This window comes from Somniosus microcephalus, chromosome 3 (genome assembly GCF_052327205.1).
Source record: "Somniosus microcephalus isolate GS21.2 chromosome 3, FLI_Smic_1.0, whole genome shotgun sequence".
In the NCBI taxonomy this organism is placed as follows: domain Eukaryota; kingdom Metazoa; phylum Chordata; class Chondrichthyes; order Squaliformes; family Somniosidae; genus Somniosus; species Somniosus microcephalus.
In genome coordinates this window covers 197,870,663-197,892,632 of record NC_140989.1, presented here as the reverse complement: position 1 = coordinate 197,892,632, position 21,970 = coordinate 197,870,663, and the positions used below count along the sequence as shown (strand labels likewise).

General features: G+C 45.6%; 1 protein-coding gene across 6 annotated transcripts in view; it reads right to left on the bottom strand.

Moving 5' to 3' along the window:
• LOC147121665 (tubby-related protein 4-like) overlaps positions 1–21,970 on the bottom strand; it is a 426,260-nt gene that overhangs the window by 62,300 nt on the left and 341,990 nt on the right. For all 6 annotated transcript variants that reach the window (XM_085982109.1, XM_085982110.1, XM_085982112.1 and 3 more), the window contains 3 exons: positions 20,616–20,760; positions 18,655–18,799; positions 18,095–18,188 (listed from right to left, as the gene is read on the bottom strand). In XM_085982109.1, coding sequence (XP_085838235.1) covers positions 18,095–18,188; positions 18,655–18,799; positions 20,616–20,760 — 384 coding nt within the window. The remainder of the gene's footprint in view (positions 1–18,094; positions 18,189–18,654; positions 18,800–20,615; positions 20,761–21,970) is intronic.

Sequence of the window (21,970 nt, the reverse complement as noted above, 5' to 3'; positions counted from 1 at the left end):
TGATTACTGTCAGGGGGCCTATAAACTACTCTCACCAGTGTTTCCTGCCCTTTATTATTTCTTAGCTCCACTCATACTGATTCTACATCCTGAACCTTTCTCACGTCTGCCTTTATCTCATCCTTTATTATCAGGGCTACCCCACATACATTTCCATTTTTCCTATCTCTTCTAAAGGTGAAGTGCCCTAGAATACTTAGTTCCCAACTTTGGTCACCCTGCAGCCACATCTCAGTAATGGCTACTAGATCAAACCCATTTATCTCTATTTGTGCCATTAATTCATCTATCTTGTTATGAATGCTTCATGCATTCATATATAGCACCTTTAATTTTAACTTATTACTATTTTTCCCTGATGTGGCCTTAGTCACTGATGTCCTATTTACCATTGTTAAACTCCCTGTCCCTCCCTGACACATTCTGCTCGATTCTACCCAAATCACTACTCTGTCCTACAGTCCTGACTTTTCTTTTCAAACTTATAGATTTACCCTTACCTAAACCCTCCCTCCCCCTCATTAGTTTAAAGCCCTATCTACCACCCTAGTTATTCAATTCACCAGGGCACCGGTCCCAGCCCAGTTTAAGTGGAGTCCATTCCAATGGAATTTCCCCAGTGCTCCCCAAGAATTGAAACCCCCGCCTCCCACACCACTCTTTCTGCCACGCATTTAAACACCTAATCAGTTTGTCCCAATGCCAATTTGCACGTGGTACAGGTAGTAATCCAGAGATTACCACCTGTTTAGCTTGTACCCGAGCTCCTCAAACACCCTCCCAGAACCTCATTCCGAGTTCTACCTTTGTCGTTGGTTCCTACGTGGGCCACAATAATGGGATCCTCCCTCTCCTTTTCCAGCCGCGAGGCGACGTCCTCAACCCTGACACTGGGCAGGCAACACGGTGTCTATCCCCCTGACTATACTGTTCCCTACAACTATCGCATTCCTTTTCGTTCCACCCCACCATGGTGCCGTGGTCAATTTGCCCATCCTCCCTGCAGTCTTTGTTTTCATCCACACTGGTAGCAAGAAGTACCTCGTACTTGTTGGACAAGGGCAAAGGCTGAAGCTCCTCTACCACTGCATCTGAGGTCCCCCTTACCTGCCTGAGTCACAGTCCCATCCTCCTATCCCTGACCACTAACCAAATCTAAAGCACTACCTAACCTAACAGGTGTGACTGCCTTCTGGGTCAAAATGTCCAGGTAACTCTCTCTATCCCTGGTGCATCGCAATGTCTGCATCTCAGACTCCAGCTCAACAACACTGAGCCAAAGTTCCTCGAGTTGCAGACACTCATGTGGTTGTCTGAGATCACAGTGCTCTCCACAAACTCCCACATGGTGGAGATACGGCACACCTCCTGCACTGCCATTTCTATCCAACCTTGCTTTACATATTTAATTAACTAAAGTTTTATGTAATTAATTTACTTGGTTTATTTTTAGTTTTTTTTTAAAGGAATTAATTGATCTAGTTTAAATTATTAATTTAATAAAAATATTAGTTATAGGTTCCTAGTTTCTAGTGTACACCACTCCCCCAGCTTAGAGAGCAAAAAAAAATACTCACCCACCAATCACCAACCTGCTGTCCTGTGACTTCCCCGGGTCAAGGAGCTGTTTATACCAGCCAAATGGACGCTACTGGAAAATCTCACGCTTTTTGAAACTTTGTTTCGGTATCCTAGTTCTTTAACTTTGGTCCTTACCTTATCTTAGCCTATATTTATTTATAGGTAATTACCTTTAGTCTGTTTTAAGATTTTGGTTTTTTTGCACATTAACTTGCACCAAGCACTAAAACACTGACAAAACCTTAAATACTTACTGCCTCAAGTTTACACAAGTGTTAAAGGCAAAAAGAAGCACCTCCTTTCCCCCGCACCAAATTCCCACTATTCTCAACTTCCCACTCGTTCATGATTCCCACTATTTTCCAAATTATCAACTGTGGTTGCTCTCTGTGCTGTGGGATATACTTGCCTTAGAGGGGGTGCAATGAAGATTCACGAGATTGATCCCTGGGATGAGGGTTGTCCTATAAGAGGAGATTGGGCAAATTGACCTATACTCTCTGGAGTTTAGAAGAATGAGGTGTGATCTCATTGAAACTTATAAGAATCTTACAGGAATTTAGGATGGAGATGAAAAGAAACTTCTTCACTCAGAGTGTTGTGAATCTTTGGAATTCTCTACCCCAGAGGGCTGTGGATGCTCAGTCAATGAGTATATTCAAGATAGAGGTCAATCGATTTTTGGGCACTAAGGGGATCGAGGGATATAGGGATAGGGCGGGAAAGTGGAGTTGATGTAAAAGTTCAGCCTTGATCTTATTGAATGGTGCAGCAGACTGAGCGGGAGTGGCGGCAGCAGAGACGGTGGCTTAAAGGGAGCACCAGAGAAGGCTCAGGACACAGCGCAGACCAGAGCGGGAGCAGCGGCATAAAGGGAGCACCAGAGAAGGCTCAGGACACAGCGCAGACCTAAGCGGGAGCAGTGGCATAAAGGGAGCACCGGAGAAGGCCCAGGACACAGCGCAGACCAGAGCGGGAGCAGTGGCATAAAGGGAGCACCGGAGAAGACCCAGGACACAGCGCAGACCAGAGCGGGAGCAGTGGCATAAAGGGAGCACCAGAGAAGGCCCAGGACACAGCGCAGACCTAAGCGGGAGCAGCTTAAAGGGAGCTGAGCAGCGACTTAAAAAAACAAAAATACAAGGAGTGATGTCACAGGACAGCAGGTAGGTGATTGGTTGGTGAGTATTACAGTTCTTTTACTCTCTAGGTTAGGTAAGTGGATTAAATTCAGAACTGGGAGAGTATTAACTACTATAACTTTATTGAATTAATAAACTAAATTAACTAATTAAAACTAAAAATTAAAAGTAAAAATAATCATTTGAATAAATACTGTAGCTTATTATATAAATAAAATAAGGTTAGATAGTGATGGCAGGGCAGGTGGTGTGTCGTAACTGCAGCATGCGGGAGTTGGTGGCAACCAACGAGATCCCGAGCAACCACATCTGTGGTAAATGCCTGCAGCTTGAGGAACTTCGGCTCAGAGTTGTTGAGCTGGAGTACGAGCTGCAGACATTGTGATGCATCAGGGAGGGGGAGAGGTACCTGGACACTTTGTTCCAGGAGGCAGTCACACCCCTTAGGTTAAGCAGTACTTTAGAGATAGTCAATGGTCAGGGACAGGAGAGTGTGACTGCGAGGCAGGAAGGTATGGGGACCCAGGATGTAGTGATGGAGGAGCCCCAGCCCTTGACCTTGTCCAACAGGTACGAGGTACTTGCTGCCTGTATGGATGAGAACAAGGACGGCAGGGAGGATGGGCAAACTGACCATGGCACTGTGGTACAGGAGGCCATTCAAGTGGGGTGGAGTAAAAAGGAATGTGGTAGTAGTAGGCGACAGTATAGTCAGGGGGATAGATACCATTCTCTGCAGCCATGACAGGGAGTACCGAAGGCTGTGTTGCCTGTCTGGTGCCAGGGTTAAGGATATCCCTCGGGGCTGGAGAAGAACTTGGAGTGGGAGGGGGAGGATCCAGTTGTCGTGGACCACGTAGAAACCAACGACATAGGTAAAACTAGGAATGAGGTTCTGCTGAGGGAGTTTGAGGAGCTAGTATCCAAATTAAAAAGCAGAACCTCAAAGGTAATAGGCCTAGAAATTCAGTTGGCTGCGCCAGCCGTTAGCGCCTTAGGAGTAGATCTCGAGCGCTAGGCGCTTAGCGCCCGGGCGCAGCGCGATCTGCGCCTCGCCCCAACTTCAGTAGACATTTAGCGCCGGCGCAAAGTCATTGCACGCGCAGATCATGACGTCATTTCGTCGTGCAACGCCCTTTGTGCGCCCGGAACCGGAACTTCACTCGCGCCGCCCCATTGTGCGCCTGGCGGCCCGAACGACTGTGAAGTGGAACGGTACACAGCCGAGGCGGGCCACGGGGAGCGCAAATTAAAGGGCACTCCTGCAGTAGAAAAGGCAGCCGTTTTGCTACACTCCTTCTTTGGGAGGAGGAGGAGGAACAACAACAAAGTGATGGAGAGAAGCCCTCCCCAAAAACACAAATACACTAGTCTCGGCCTGTCAAAAAAACAAATCCACCCTCCCCCTTTAAGAGCTCACCGGAGCCAGAGTGTCTGCCGGCAATCAGCAGCTCGCCGCACCTGCCCTGCGCCCAACTTCCGGTGTTAGCGCCCCGGGTTGCCGGCTTAGCGCCTAATGATAGTCGTGCATCGCCTGATTTAGCGCAGCAGCAACCTCTTAGGGCGAAGCTACTGAATATTGGCGAAGTGGCCTCGACTTTGCGCCGGGCGCAAACTTTAGCGGCCGCCCGACTTTACCGCCCCAAAAGTGGCTATAATGAATTTCTAGGCCAATAATCTCTGGGTTGTTATCTGAGCCACATGCAAATTGGCATAGGGTTAAACAGGTTAGAGGTTTAAATGCATGGCTCAAAGAGTGGTGTGGGAGAAAGAGGTTTCAGTTCGTGGGGCACTGGAATCAGTGCTGGGGAAAAGAGGGAGCTACTCCGCTGGGGTGGGCTCTACTTAAACCGGCTGGAATCAGTGTCCTGGCGATTCAAATAACTAGGGCAATAGACAGGGCTTTAAACTATTGAAGGCGGTGTTGGACTTCGTCATTGACGTCTTGTAAGATTGAATCACAGGCCACACACAGGTTACCCAAAAGGTTTTAGGGGTTGCAAGGCTTTTACTAAAGAGCTACAGTTTTAAAGCATAATCAGACATTACATATGGTTTAAGCTGAGTATAATAGACATACAACCCGTGACAGTGGAGAATGATCTACGACTCGCGAATCGGAATGCCACGACCGGACGGACGGGGAGGCAGTATGGTGGTCTCGGATTGGGTGGATTTCTGCAGTCTGCTGCAGCGGTCACTTCCGTTGGGTCATCCCTCGAGTTGTTGGAGGTGTTAGACCGTCAGCCACCTCAGAGGCTAAACTTGACGAAGGTGTTAGGCCATAGCCACCTCGGAGAAGCCTTCGGCCCTGACTGCCTGATTTCCTCTCTCGGTCGTCTATATTTATAGTTATTTCAGTGGGCTGGTAATCACCTGGTGTCAATCATTTGAACCCCCATCCTATTGCCCAATTGTGAAGCAGGAAGGCATCCATCGCCATCCCTTTCTGCATGGCTGACGAGGCCTCCCTCTTATCTTTCTGAGGAATGTTTTGTTATGTTTCTTTAAGGACATTTTATGACTTTTTGGCTCCATTTTTGTCTATTATCCCACCACCCTGTGTTGTTTTGCATTTTACGATTCCCTTATCACTTCTATTTGTCTTTTGATGCTTGATAGTCGACCTTGCTGGCATTTCTGCTTTCTGTTCCCGGCTGCATGTTGTCAGTCTCTGTTCTAAGAATTAAAACCCATCTTTGAATCTAACAGCTATTTCTTACAGTCTGCCCTTGTTGACAGTAGGTTCCCGAGGTATGGAAAGTGGGCCACATTGTCCAAGGCCTCGTCATGGATTTTGATAATCAGGGAGCAGTACTGTGTGGCAGGGGCAGGTTGGTAGAGGACCTTGACGAAGTCCAACACCGCTTTCAGTGTGCCACTGCAGGCTTCGGTCGCCTGAGGAAAAGAATGTTTGAAGACCAGGACCTCAAACCCAGCACCAAGAGCAGGAGTGATACCTGCCCTGCTGTATGCTTCAGAGACATGGACCATGTACAGCAGGCACCTCAAAGCACTGGAGAGGTACCACCAACGCTGCCTCCGCAAGATCCTGCAAATCCATTGGTAGGATAGGCGCACCGTCAGTGTTCTCGCTCAGGCCAACATCCCCAGCATCGAAGCTTTAACCACGCTCGATCAGCTCCGATGGACGGTCCACATTGTCCGCATGCCCGATACAAGACTCCCAAAGCAAGCGCTCTACTCGGAGCTCCGGCACGGCAAGAGAGCCCCAGGTGGGCTTCAAGGACACCCTCAAAGCCTCCTTGAAAAAGTGCAATATCCCCACCGACACCTGGGAATCTCTGGCCCAAGGCTGCACAAAGTGGAGAAGCACCCGGGAAGGTGCCGAACACCTCGAGTCTTTTCGCCAGGAGCAAGCGGAAGCCAAGCGCAAACAGCGGAAGGAGCGCACGTCAACCGAAGCACCACACCCACCCGCCCCTTCAACCACCGTCTGCCCCACCTGTGACAGAGACTGTAGGTCCCGCATTGGACTCATCAGTCACCTGAGAACTCATTTTTAGTGTGGAAGCAAGTCATCCTCGGTTCCGAAGGACTGCCTAAGAAGAAACTAATGGTGGGGGGGAGGGGGGGGTGGAGATTCAGGGAAGAGTAAATTTAAAAGCAGCAAGAGAAATGTCAAGGCTCTAGAACAGAGTAAAGTTTTGGGTAAAAATAAGCAGAGTGGATCAGGAAGGGACAGAGAGAGTAACAAAGGTAATAAGGCATCAGTGACTAAGGTGAGTGACATCAGGGGAAAATAGAAAAAAGTCAAAGCTAAAGGCACTATATCTGAATGCACGAAGCATTCGCAACAAAATAGATGAATTAATAGCTCAGATAGAAATTAATAGGTTTGATCTAATAGCCATTACGGAGACGTGGTTGCAAAGTTGGGAAATAAATATTCCAGGATACTTACAAGAGTTAGGCAAAATGGAAAAGGAGGAGGGATAGCCCTGATAATAAAGAATAGGATAAAGACAGTAGAGAGAAAGGATCTTAGCTCCGAAAATCAAGAAGTAGAATCAGTTTGGGTGGAGCTAAGAAACAGCAAGGGGCAAAAAACGTTGGTGGGAGTTATTTATCGGCCCCCCAAACAGTAGTTGTAATGTAGGGCAGAGTATAAATCAGGAAATTAAATGCGCATGTAACAAGGGTAATACAATAATCATGGGGGACTTTAATCTACATATAGACTGGGCAAACCAAATTTGCAGTAAAAGTGTGGAGGACAAATTCATGGAAGGTAGTTTTCTAGATCAGTACGTTGAGGAACCAACTCGGGAACAGGCTATTTTAGATCTAGTATTGTGCAATGAGAGTGGATTAATTAATAACCTTGCAGTAAAGGGGTCTTTAGGGAAGAGTGACCATAATATAATAGAATTTTATATTAAGTTCGAAAGTGATTTAGTTAAATCCAAAACTAGGGTCTTAAATCTAAACAAAGCAAACTACGTAGGTATGAGTGGCAAGTTGGCTAAGGTAGATTTGGAAACTACATTAAAAGGTATTGACGGTAGAGAAGCAATGGCTAGCATTTAAAGAATTAATACATAATTTACAACAAATATATTCCTTTAAGGCACAAAAACCCCACAGGAAAAGAGGTCCGACGATGGCTAACGAGGGAAATTAAAGATAGTATTAGATCAAAGGAAGAGACTTATAATGTTGCCAAAAATAGTAAGATTGGGAGGATTTTAGAATTCAGCAAAGGAGGACTAAGAAATTGATAAAGAAAGGGATAATAGAATGAGAGCAAACTAGCGAAAGACATAAAAACAGACTGTAAAAGCTTCTATAGGTATGTAAAAAGGAAAAGTTTAGTGAAAGTAAATGTGGGTCCCTTACAGGCTGAAACAGGAGAAATTATAATGGGGAATAAGGAAATGGCAGAGAAATTAAACAAATACTTTGTGTCTGTCTTCACATAAGAAGACACAAAAAACTTCCCAGAAATAGTGGGGAACCAAAGGTCTAGCGAGAATGAGGAACTGAAAGAAATTAATATTAATAAAAGAAAGTACTGGAGAAATTAATGGGACTGAAAGCCGATAAATCCACTGGACCGGATAGCCTACATCCTAGGGTTTTAAAAGAGTTGGCTATAGAGATAGTGGATGCATTGGTTGTAATTTTCCAAAATTCCATAGATTCTAGAACGGTTCCTGCGGATTAGAAGGTAGCAAATGTAACCCCACTATTTAAGAAAGGAGGGAAGAGAGAAACCGGGGAACTACAGACCAGTTAGCTTGACATCAGTAGTAGGGAAAATGCTAGAATCTATTATTAAGGACGTGGTAACAGGGCACTTAGAAAATAATAATAGGATTGGGCAGATTCAACACGGATTTATGAAAGGAAAATGGTTTTTGACAAATCTGTTAAGAGTTTTTTGAGGTTATAACTAGCAGGATAGATAAGGGGGAACCAGTGGATGTGGTGTATTTGGATTTTCAGAAGACATTTGATAAGGTACCATACAAGAGGTTATTAAACAAAATTAGGGTTCATTGGATTGGGGTAATATACTAACATGGATTGAGGATTGGTTAACGGACAGAAAACAGAACGTCAGAATAAACGGGTCATTTTCTGGTTGGCAGGCTGTAACTAGTGGGGTACTGCAAGGATCAGTGTTTGGGCCTCAGTTATTCACAATCTATATCAATGGTTTGGATAAGGGACCAAATGTAATATATCCAAGTTTACTGATGATACAAAGCCAGGTGGGAATGTGAGGCTAAGTGAGTGGGCAAGAACATGGCAAATGGAATATAATATGGAGAAAATGTGAAGTTATCCACTTTGGTAGTAAAACTAGAAAAATAGAATATGTTTTAAAAGGTGAGATATAGGGAAATATTGGTGTTCAGAGGGACCTGGGTGTCCTTGTACACAAATCACAAAGTTAACACTATACAGCAAGCAATTCAGAAAGCAAATGATATGGTGGCCTTTGTTGCAAGAGGATTTGATTAGAAGAGTAAAGGCATCTTACTGCACTTATATAGGGCCCTGGTGAGACCACACCTGGAGTACTGTGTACAGTTTTGGTCTCCTTACCTAAGGAAGGATAGACTTGCCATAGAGGGACTGCAACGAAGGTTCACCAGACTGATTCCTGGGATAGGGGGACTGTCCAATGAGGAGAGATTGAGTAGACTAGGCCTATATTCTCTAAAGTTTAGAAGAATGAGAGGTGATCTCATTGAAACATACAAAATTCTTACAGGGCTTGACAGGGTAGATGCAGGGAGGATGTTTCCCCTAGCTGGGGAGTCTAGGTAGCATAGTGATTATGTTACAGTAGCATAGTGGTAATGTCACTGGGCTAGTAATCCAGAGACGTGAGTTCAAATCCCACCATGGCTGGATAATTTAAATTCAGTTAATTAAATAAATCTGGAATAAAAAGCTAGTATCACTAATGGTGACCATGGGATTATCGTAAAAACCCATCTGGTTCACTAATGTCATTTAGGAAAAGAAGTCTGCCGTCCTTACCTGGTCTGGCCTATATGTGACTCCAGACCCACAGCAATGTGATTGACTCTTAACCGCCCTTTGAAATGGCCTAGTAGCCACTCAGTTGTAATAAACAAGAAACAATAATAAGACCACCTGTCATCGAACTCGGCACCGGCTACAGACACGACAACGGCACACCCAGCCCAGTCGAACTTGTAACCATCTTCAGAAGTGCCAAGTGGATGATCCACATTGGCCTCCTCCCGAGGCCCCCACCAATACAGAAGCCAGTCTTCAGCCAATTCGGTTCACTCCATGTGATATCAAGAAATGGCTGAGTGCACTGGATACAGCAAAGGCTACAGGCCCCGACAAACATCCCGGCTGTTGTGCTGAAGACTTGTGCTCCAGAACTAGCCAAGCTGTTACAGTACAGCCACAACACTGGCATCTATCCGACAATGTGGAAAACTGCCCAGGTATGTCCTGTCCACAAAAAGCAGGCAAAATGCAATCCGGCCAATTACCACCTGATCAGTTTACTCTCAAACATCAGCAAAGTGATGGAACGTTTCATCGACAGTGCTATCAAGCGGCCCTTACTCACCAATAACCTGTTCACTGATGCCCAGTTTGCATTCCATCAGTACCACTCGGCTCCCGACCTCATTACAGCCTTGGTCCAAACATGGACATGGGAGCTGAATTCCAGAGGTGAGGTGAGAGCGACTGCCCTTGACATCAAGGCAGTGTTTGACTGAGTGTGATATCAAGGAGCCTTAGTAAAACTGAAGTCAATGGGAATCGGGGGAAAACTCTCCACTGGAGTCATACCTAGCACAAAGGAAGATGGTTGGAGGTCAATCATCTCAGCTCCAGGACATTGCTGTAAGAGTTCCTCAGGGCAGTGTCCTAGGCCCAATCACCTTCAGCTGCTTCATCAATGATCTTCCCTCCAACATAAGGTCAGAAACGGGGATGTTCGCTGATGACTGCACAGTGTTCAGTGCCATTCACAACTCCCCAGATAATAAAGCAGTCCATGCCCGCATGCAACAAGACCTGGACGACGTTCAGGCTTGGGCTGATAAGTGGCAGGTAACATTCGCACCACACAAGTACCAGGCAATGACTATCTGCAACAAGCGGGAGTCTAACCACAGCCCCTTGACCATCATCGAATCCCCCACCATCAACATCCTGGGGGTCACCATTAACCAGAAACTTAACTGGACCAGTCACATAAATACTGTGGCAACAAAAGCAGGTCAGAGGCTAGGTGTTCTGCAGCGAGTGTCTCACCTCCTGACTTCCCAAAGCCTTTCTACCATCTACAAGGCACAAGCAAGGAACAAATTTAAAAAAAAACAAGGGTCACAGTCTCAGAATAAGGGGTCAGCTATTTAGGTTTGAGGGGATGAGAAATTTCTTCACTCAGAGGGTGGTGAATCTTTGGAATTCTCTCCCCCACAGAGGGCTGTGAAGATTCAGTCATTGAGTATATCCAAGACAGAGATCGATAGATTTTTGGATATTAAGAGAATCAAGGGATATGGGGATAGTGCAGGGAAGTGGAGTTGAGGTAATGATCAGCCATGATCTTATTGAATGGCGGAGAAGGCTCAAGGGCCGTATGGCCTACTCCTCTTATTTCTTATAGAGGTGGAAGTAGGTAGCCTTTGTGAAGCAAGACTTCTTCAGTGAAGTGTGACTTGAGCAGAGTGTGCAAATCTCTATTTTGGAGTTGTGATTAAGGAGAGTACGAATTAGTGTCTACTTAAATACACGAGTGTGGTACATCCTCCATTGTATTATACTGTGTATTTATCTGTGCTCTGCTAGTATTTGCTAGTATCTGTATTTGCATTGAAATTGTCTATTAGATTAGTTGAGGGAAACAGTTTTCGTGTAGGTAGGGTCTAAAATGGGGTATAATTAGAGGGCAATTAAGGGATATTAAAAACCGGTATAGGAAGTAAGGGAGTGGTCAGGTGACTGGTAGTCCGGTGACTTAAGCTGGAATTGCTGGCAGAGTAAGGGTATAAAGGGTCTGGAGTGGAGTGAGATGTGAGCATAGTGTGCAAATCTCTATCTGGGAGTTGTGATTGAGGGAGTTGGACTAGTGGGAGATAATCGACCCATGTAGGACAGCACTTGGAGCAGTCCTGTCCAGTACCGTAGACAAGTGGTGACCTTGGCCTCCAACTCCTGTCAGTTCACCGGCTTGGCAAGGCTGAGGTAGACACCCAAGTAAAGGAGGGGCATGGTGCTCCAGGCAAAGGGCCTCAAGCCCTCCGGCAGGGAGTCCACCTGCCAGGAGTCCAGAATTTTTGTTCCAGTTGATCCTTGCGGAGGACGTGGTAGAATACACTTGCTGCACTCGTGCATCCTCCACATGGCCACAGAATCCATTACCATGAGGAGTACATCCTTGGCCTAAGCTGAGAGGACTACCTCCATGCCCAGCCTGTACAGAACCAGTCCTGACAACTTTAAGGCAGAGATTGGCTTCTTTTTGTTTTTATTCGTTTATGGGATGTGGGCTTCGCTGGCAAATCCAGCATTTATTGCCCATCCCTAATTGCCCTTGAGAAGGTGCTGGTGAGCCGCCTTCTTGAACCGCTGCAGTCCGTGTGATGAAGGTACACCAACAGTGTTGTTAGGGAGGGAGTTCCAGGATTTTGACCCAGCGACGATGAAGGATCAGCAATATACTTCTAAGTCAGGGTGGTGTGTGACTTGGAGGGGAACTTGGAGGTGGTGGTGTTCCCATACACCTGCTGCCCTTGTCCTTCTAGGTGGAAGAGGTCGCGGGTTTGGGAGGTGCTGCCGAAGAAGCCTTGGCGAGTTGCTGCAGTGCATCTTGTAGATGGTACACACTGCAGCCACGGTACACCGGTGGCGGAGGGAGTGAATGTTTAAGGTGGTAGATGGGGTGCCAATCAAGCGGGCTGCTTTGTCCTGGATGGTGTCGAGTTTCTTGAGTGTTGGAGCTGCACTCATCCAGGCAAGTGGAGAGTACTCCATCACACTCCTTACTTGTGCCTTGTAGATGGTATAAAGGCTTTGGGGAGTCAGGAGGTGAGACACTCGCCACAGAATACCTAGCCTCTGACCTGCTCTTGTTGCCACAGTATTTATGTGGCTGGTCCAGTTAAGTTTCTGGTCAATGGTGACCCCCAGGATGTTGATAGTGGGGGATTCGGCGATGGTAATGCCACTGAATGTCAAGGGGCTGTGGTTAGGCTCCTGCTTGTTGGAGATAGTCATTGCTTGGCACTTCTGTGACATGAATGTTACCTGCCACTTATCAGCCCCAGCCTGAACGTCGTCCAGGTCTTGCTGCATGCAGGCGTGGACTGCTTCATTATCTGAGGAGCTGTGAATGGCACTGAACACTGTGCAGTCATCAGCGAACATCCCCATTTTTGACCTTAGGTTGGTGGGAAGGTCATTGATGAAGCAGCTGAAGATGGTTGGGCCTGGGGCACTGCCCTGAGGAACTCCTGCAGCGATGTCCTGGGGCTGTGATGATTGACCTTCAATCACCACAACCATCTTCCTTTGTGCTAGGTATGATTCCAGCCAATGGAGTTTTCCCCCCGATTCCCATTGACTTCAGTTTTACTAGGTCTCCTTGATGCCACACTCGGTCAAATGCTGCCTTGATATCAAGGGCAGTCACTCTCACCTCAACTCTGGAATTCAGCTCCTTTGTCCATGTTTGGACCAAGGCTGTAATGAGGCCGGGAGCAGAGTGGTCTTGGCAGAACCCAAACTGGGCATCACTGAGCAGGTTAAAGGTGAGTAACTGCTGCTTGATAGCACTGTCGATGACACCTTCCATCACTTTGCTGATGATTGAGAGTAGACTGATGGGGCGGTAATTGGCCAGATTGGATTTGTCCTGCTTTTTGTGGACAGGACATACCTGGGCAGTTTTCCACATTGTCGGATAGATGCCAGTGATGTAGGTGTACTGTAACAGCTTGGCTAGAGGCGCGGCTAGTTCTGGAGCACAAGTCTTCAGCATGATAGCCGGGATGTTGTCAGGGCCCATAGCCTTTGCTGTATCCCTTGCCCTCAGCTGTTTCTTGATATCACGTGGAGTGAATCGAATTGGGCAACAGGGCGATGACTACAGAGCACCAAAACAGGCATCTCCCCGGTCGCCAGACTTTTCCCCCTAGACTCGCGCGTACTGCCTCCCCCCGCCCAAACTGGACATCCCAGTAGGTGCTGTGGAACTTCGCGGTCAGTCTGTTCATCCCTGGGGCTTTGACCCTTGAACTTGCGGAGAGCACCAGTCTACTCCGCCAGGCTTAGTAGAGCATCAAGCTGTTCAGCACACTCCGGGCTGACCTTGGGCAGGTCCATGTACAAAACTCTGCAAGCATCCTTGCTGGACAGATCCGGAGAGAACAGAGCCCTATTGTAGGCATGAGCCCAGTCACTGATCCCCTCAGGATCCGTTGTTTGCCAGCAGCCCGAGGAGCTGCTCATGAACACCTCACCTTTTTTCCAGCGAGTAGAAGGGGGAGCTGCAGTCCAGGTCCCGAAGGAACTGGAGCCTCGACCTCACTAACGCACCTCAGGACCGACGAGTTGCAGATCATTCACCACGCCCTTCTCTTCATACACCCGTTGCAGAGCCAGATTGTTGATGACTTGACTGAGATGGGACTCCAGGTCGAACACCTCCTTGTCCAACCATCTGACCCCCGCCTCTTAGTCGACCCCTTTGCATAAGATGCGGACATGAGCCTTGCCCACATCCGACAATAGCCTCAAGGAGATGCCTCCCCATTTCCTTCTCCAGTCGGTCTTGAAGCAACTGAATGAGTCACGGAACTGTGCGTCCTCCAGCAGCAGGTCGTGCCAATACATGGATCTCAGATGCACGTGGAGTAGAGCATACTCCATCTACACCAGGTCTCTTCCCCCCCAAACCCCGCCCCCCCACGCAAGGAATGAGCCTCATCTCCTAGAACCGTGTAGGTTTCCTAGCCTGTATTTTTAATAACTCACTGTGCTTTGAGACGGTTCCTGTAGACTGGAGAACGGTGTTAGGACCATTGCTCTTTACTACTGTTCTTTACTATTTTTATTAATAATCTAAATGTAGGTGTTGGGGGCATGATCTGCAAATATGCAGATGATACCAAGATCTGTGCGGGTGTTAGGACTGTCGGCGATGCTCCACTGTTTCAGGCAGATCTTGATGTGTTGGGGATTGGGCTCAGTGTTATGCACGAATGCTCAACATACATACACGCTTCAGGGAAAAGCATTAAAATGTGAGAAAGAAAGGTCTGGGCATTCTAGTGCATACACCTCTAAAGGTTTATGAGCAATGCCATGAAGCGATAGCTAGAGTGAATAGGATGTTGGGGTGTGTTCATGGGACAATTGTTAAGAATACTATTTTGTCCTTGTACCAGACCTTGGTCAGGCCTCACTTAGAATACGTTGTCCAGTTTTGGTCTCCTCACATGGGGGGTGATATTGAGGCTTTGGAAAGGGTGCAGAGGAGGGCCAGTAGAGTAATTCCAAGTCTAAAGCATCTTAGTTATCAAGATAGACTAAAACAGTTGGGACTCTACACCTTTGAGAAGCGTAGACTTCAGGGTGATTGGGTCGAGATTTATAAAATCAAGGGAAATAGACTGTATTCCCGCTGCGTTTGTTCCAATTAAATAGGTTATGAAGGACCAGGAATCAGAAAGCTGTACAACGCTAGATCTAGGGTCAATGTCAGGAGGTTGTTCTTTTACAAGGAAATAGTGGACACCTGGAACACGAAGGACGCCAATTAGCTAAATTCCTTCAAGCAAGAGTTGGACGTGTTTCTGGCTGGAGTGGATATCACCTCTTGCAGAAGATAGGCACTGCAAGGAATTCAGGGCCAGAGTGACCGCCTGGACCAGTTTTGATTGCCTCGATGGGTCAGAGAGGATTTTCCAACATTTTTTTTCTCTCCAAATTGGCCTGTTTTTTTGTCTCTCCCAGGAGATCTCATGGTTTCGGGTGTGGTACAGTGTGTGTATTGCGATAAACAAGGTCTCTCCCAGGAGATCTCATGGTTTCGGGTGTGGTACAGTATGTGTATTGTGATAAACAAGGTCTCTCCCAGGAGATCGCGTGGTTTCGGGTGTGGTACAGTGTGTGTATTGTGATAAACAAGGTCTCTCCCAGGAGATCGCGTGGTTTCGGGTGTGGTACAGTGTGTGTATTGTGATAAACAAGGTCTTTCCCAGGAGATCTCGTGGTTTCGGGTGTGGTACAGTGTGTGTATTGTGATAAACAAGGTCTTTCCCAGGAGATCTCGTGGTTTCGGGTGTGGTACAGTGTGTGTATTGCGATAAACAAGGTCTCTCCCAGGAGATCACATGGTTTCGGGTGTGGTACAGTGTGTGTATTGTGATAAACAAGGTCTTTCCCAGGAGATCGCGTGGTTTCGGGTGTGGTACAGTGTGTGTATTGTGATAAACAAGGTCTCTCCCAGGAGATCACTTGGTTTCGGGTGTGGTACAGTGTGTGTATTGTGATAAACAAGGTCTCTCCCAGGAGATCGCGTGGTTTCGGGTGTGGTACAGTGTGTGTATTGTGATAAACAAGGTCTTTCCCAGGAGATCGCGTGGTTTCGGGTGCGGTACAGTGTGTGTATTGTGATAAACAAGGTCTCTCCCAGGAGATCGCGTGGTTTCGGGTGTGGTACAGTGTGTGTATTGTGATAAACAAGGTCTCTCCCAGGAGATCGCGTGGTTTCGGGTGTGGTACAGTGTGTGTATTGTGATAAACAAGGTCTTTCCCAGGAGATCACGTGGTTTCGGGTGTGGTACAGTGTGTGTATTGTGATAAACAAGGTCTTTCCCAGGAGATCGCGTGGTTTCGGGTGTGGTACAGTGTGTATATTGTGGTAAACAAGGTCTCTCCCAGGAGATCACGTGGTTTCGGGTGTGGTACAGTGTGTGTATTGTGATAAACAAGGTCTCTCCCAGGAGATCTCATGGTTTCAGGTGCGGTACAGTGTGTGTATTGCGATAAACAAGGTCTCTCCCAGGAGATCGCGTGGTTTCGGGTGTGGTACAGTGTGTGTATTGCGATAAACAAGGTCTTTCCCAGGAGATCGCATGGTTTCGGGTGTGGTACAGTGTGTGTATTGTGATAAACAAGGTCTCTCCCAGGAGATCGCGTGGTTTCGGGTGTGGTAGTGTGTGTATTGTGATAAATAAACAAGGTCTCTCCCAGGAGATCTCATGGTTTCGGGTGTAGCACAGTGTGTGTATATTGTGATAAACAAGGTCTCTCCCAGGAGATCTCATGGTTTTGGGTGTAGCACAGTGTGTGTATATTGTGATAAACAAGGTCTCTCCCAGGAGATCGCGTGGTTTCGGGTGTGGTACAGTGTGTGTATTGTGATAAACAAGGTATCACAATTGCGTGGGTCAAGCTGGATAGACCAGAGGGTCTTTTCCTGTCCGTCATTGTTTGTATGCAAGATGATTTGGGGTCAGAAACTTCGCTCAGTGTCACAGAGGTTGTGGACAGTCTGGTTCAGCCTATGTGTGGCTTGGTTGGAATTGGTGGCAAGGTTAGAGTTTGTGGTGGGGTCTGAACTCAAGGTCTTTCCAATGTTTAACTGGAGCAAATTGTGGCTTTCGAAGACTGAATGTCAGACAGGCAGTTTCATCTTGTCATCAATTCTTATTTCCTTTTCTTTCATGTTCACCTCTGCTTTCTAACCTTATTTCCCTCCTCTTTCATTTACATAATTCATTTCCTGAATTGGTTTGCTTACAATTGATAATGTGTTAAACTATCTGATCGAATATTGACAAACTAGATTAATCAGCTGCACGGTGGGAACAATTTGCTGTTTTATCTATTTGGAAGCAAGATTGTGAATCTTTAGATGTCCCCATTTTTGTAAAAGACTCGACAATGCTGGGTGGTGATGTGCACTGTTAGGCAACTACATCAAAGCCCTGGTGATAAATGGCTCATAACCAAAAGGTACTGAGTTCCACTGAGATTACCAAAGATGGAGATAACAATTTCATGACAATTCTATCTCTCCTTTGCACTAAAGAATAGCTCCTATTTGCATTTGCAGGCTACACATGACAGCCAAATTTGCCCACAGCAAAGCCTCAAACTGCAAATGAATGACCAGATCATCTGTTTTCAGTGGTGTTCGTCAAGGAAAGAATGCTGGCCAGAACAGAGAAATCCCCAGCTCTTCAAATAGTGCCATGGAACCTTCTACAACATATGAGCAGGTGGACGAGGCCTCCGTTCAATGTCTCATCCAAAAAGCAGCACTTCTGATCATGTAGTTTCACCTCAGTACTGCACTGAAATGTCAGTCTAGATTGTGGCTCAAGTCCACAGTGGGGTTGAATCCACAACCATATGACAGAGTATTCAACAACTGAGACAAGCTAACAGTTTAGAAGCACATTCTTTGATTTATAAAAGTGTAACAGTTCAATAGTACAAAGGTTTTTCAATTTTCAATTGGACTATCTACCTTGCAAAACACTGACAGGCAGATTGAGAAAATACGTAGTTAAATATTTACTCACTCTTACGATTTTAACAGTATTGATTTTAAAGTGTTGCATGACGTTTTGGCTTTAAGAAATATTACGAACAGGTTCAACGCTGACAAATGCAAATACTCTAGACTACATTTTCATCACCTAGGACAACTAAAATTTCTGAAGTCTGACTTAAGTCTTCACCAGAATCACTAAGTCTTAAAAGACATTTTGTGTTATAAGTCAGGTGATATAGAGTAATGCATTATTCATTCCATTAATAAAGAATTCCACTAGGACATGGGGCAAACCTGCTTCTAGACAGAATACTCATTTTTGATTTCCTACCTGCACCTAGATTACTTGGTAGAAATGAAGCCAGTCCTACAATCTTGAACTTTGTCCCCCAGATGTTAGATGTGACCTGAGCAAGATAGTTGTGCTGAAACAAACAAGTAAAATTTTTTTTTAAATTCTAAAAATGCTGCTTTGCAGTATCATGCAAATTTACTGATTGTATGTCAAGCAGATGCAGGAAAAGGCACTAATTTGAACTTGGCGTTAAGGTACATTGGTATCTTGTCTCTAACCCATGCTTATAACTGACCTGGAAGTGATTAACGCTCACACTGGATTTAAAGAGGATAATGTTCACTCCCCAACACAGTCACCTATCATCTTAAAATGCATCCCAAAATTTAAGACTTTAGACAAGTCTTCAATATGTAGTTAATATTTTAAATATGCAATTTATTGTTTAAATCCTTTATTTTTTCTGTTTGTGCACAAGACATGAGTACCTACTAAAAATATAACTGTTAAGTCAATTTGCACGAAACATTTCACTTTAATAAAATATCAAACAAGAACTTCAGTAAAGAATCAAACAAACCCATACAGCTTCATACCTGTGTGATATCTTCTAAAGGAAATTCTTTACGAGTTAAGCTTGGGGAACCAATAGAAGGTTTCCTAATTGGTAATCGTGGAGACTTTGATATCTCCTGGCTAGCCCGAGAAAGTTTGGGCGATTTTCTAGCATCGAGATTAATTCTGGTGAGAAATGCACATGGATTAGAATGATGTTTGGGCAAATGTGGCAAGCCACTAAAGTTGCAATATCCCTAGCCTGCTGGAGCTAATTTTAGCAGACTAACTGCTGCCCTGGGTGAAATTAACTGATTTAGAACCAAAGTTGGTGTCTATGGCCAAATGCTGGGACAGTGCCTTTTTAGGTTGTCAGGAGCTGTAGCAAGATATTTTCTGAAGCATTAGGTGCATTTTCTATTAATCACTTTACTGAAACTGGCACTGATTTTCAATAGCTCTAAGGGCACAATCTGCTTTGGTAAAACATGGGTGGATATCCAGCTGGGGGCAGGGGTGCATCATGTTCCAACGTTACCTCTGGAGCAATGTTCTCACTGAGCTGCATGGCCACGCAGCAGTCTGGAGGTCCCATGCAGCCGGCTCACCAGCTCTTAAATGGAAAAACCGCACACATGCGTGGAATTATAACACGGTACTGAGCAGTTACCTCTAGAGTCCCCCAAGGATCTATCCTTGGCTCCCTCCTACATGCTGCCCCTTGGCGCCATCATCCGAAAACACATCCAGTTCCAAATGTTCGCTGACGACATCTAGCTCTACCTCCAACACCATGCTCGATCCTTCACTGCTTCTGATTTGTTAAGCTGCTTATCCGACATCCAGTACTGGATGAGAAATTTCCTTCAACTAAATATTGGGAAGACCAAAGCCATTGTCTTCAGTCCCCATCAAAAACTTCATTCCCATCGACTCCATCCCTTTCACTGGGTACTGTCTGAGGCTGAACCAGACTGTTCTCAACCCTTGGCGTCCTAGTTGACTGAGCCGAGCTTCCGACCCTGTATCCTTGCCATCACCCACCTCTGTAATATCACCTGTCTCAGCTCAAGCTGCTGAAACCCTCATCCATGCCTTTGTTACCTTTAACCTCAGCTATTCCAATGCTCGCCTGGCAGGCCTCTCACCTTGCACCCTCTATAAACTTGAGCTCATCCAAAATTCTGTTGCCCATATCCTAACTTGCATCGAACCCCATTCACCCATCACTCCTGTCCTCGCTGACCAACACTGGCACCAATGTTCCCTCGAAGCTGCGTGGCTGTGCAGCTGTCTGCTGGTTCTGGCTTTTCCAGTGTGAAATTTCTTGCATGCATGAAACATTGAATGGGCCACGCAGTCCATTAAAGGAACCGCGCACCCAAATTTTTTTTTAGGAGGAACGTTGATTGGCACCGACTCTGGCACCGCCTCGATTTTAAAATTCTCATCCTTATTTTCGAATCCCTCCATGGCCTTGCCCTCCCCTATATCTGTAACCTCCTCCAGCCCCACACCCCTCCGATCTCTCTACTCCTGGCCTCGCACGCTTCCCCAATTTTCATCGCCCCACCATTGCCAGCTGTGCTTTCAGTTGCCTAGGGCTAAATCTCAAATTCCCTCCCTAAACCTCTCTGCATCTCTACCCCTCTCTCCTCCTTTAAGATGCTCCTTAAAACCTCTTTGATCAAGCTCTTGGTCACCTATCCTATTATCTCATGTGGCTCAGCGTGAATTTTTTTTAATGCTTCTGTGAAGTGCTTTGGAACGTTTTACTAGGTTAAAGGCACTATATAAATCCCTTACACATATGCAAGTGGAAAATTCTGCACTACTTTCAAATTCAAAGGGAAGCAGTACAAAATTCTTTAGCTACATGCAACAATGGCACCAATAAATCATAACTAGTGGAAGGGCTTGCAGGGAAAAAAACATATTTCTTTTGAAAACCTTTTTTATTTTAAAAGAAAACTCAAATCAACAAGCAGAGTAGTTTGTGTACCTGGGTAGTTTGGGGGATTTGCTAGCTCGGGAGATCTTTGGAGATTTCTTGCCAACCCAATCATCACTCAGTTCAATATCACTAGAGTCCGAACAGTTACAGCTGTCAATCACAGTTGAAATCGAGTTGTTTCCATAGGTTTCATCTAGTCAAAACATAAGAGAAAAGACAATTAAAATCTGGCCCAAATGCACATCTTATAAAACGGAGTGCAGTTTAAAAGTATTTAAGAAGAAATGATAGTCATGGCATGTTCTGTCTTGCATGAAGAACAGAATTCAAGCTATCAAATATAATGAGAAAATTACACGATGAAATATTTGGAAATTTAATTTAGAGATGCAAAGAATGTTCCAATAAACATTGGGCTGCACCAGTTTCAGAAAAATCCAGCTAAAAACTGAGCATGGTTCTTCTTCCATTTTAAGAGTATAGGAACTTATGATCGTGTATGTGCTATGGCCAGCTATCATATCAAAGGGCACACACAAGAGAAAAGCCATATTCTTCAGTTGGCTACAATTAATGACAGGGGTAGGCCATTTAGGACAGAAATGAGGAGGAATTTCTTCACCCAGAGAGTGGTGAACCTGTAGGATTCTCTACCACAAAAGGCAGTAGAGGCCAATACATTAAATATATTCAAGAAGGAGTTGGATATATTTCTTAAGGCTAAAGGGATCAAGGGATATGGTGAGAAAGCAGGGACCGGGTACTGAATTTGGATGATCAGCCATGATCGCATTGAATGGCGGAGCAGGCTCGAGGGGCCGAATGACCTACTCCTGCTCCTATCTTCTATGTTTCTATGTTTTTTATAAAAAGAAAAACACAAATGTCCTGGTAGCGCTAGAACAAAAATTCTTCAGCTTTGGTAATTTCCGTCACATTAGCACAACACTCAGTCATCCCATTGATTTGATTTAAAACACGAGAAACAGAAGCCAAGACCAAATAAACAGCAGATCGAATGAAAAGAACATAAGCCTAGAAATTACTGCTGTCAATATGAGCTTAAAGCATTTGTGAAACATTGCTAGAGCCACGGTTTTAAACAAAACAAAATAAACCGGTTATGTCCATTTAAAAAAAAATGTAGAAACTTTAGTTGCACCCAATAGTGGGAGACTGAACCATACAGTGCACATGCAAACTAGACTGAGTGCAGGATTGGGATCTGCCTTGATGCCCATCAACAGTCATTGGTGTAGATTTTTGTCTGCACTTCTTCTTCTTATCGTGTCCACGGACAGTCTATACATAGCCCAGCCAGAACTGGACACATTTTTGCGCCTTGTTGTTGGATTCAGCAAGATCTGTCTGGGCACAAAGCATCGCAAGGCTTTTCCCAACAG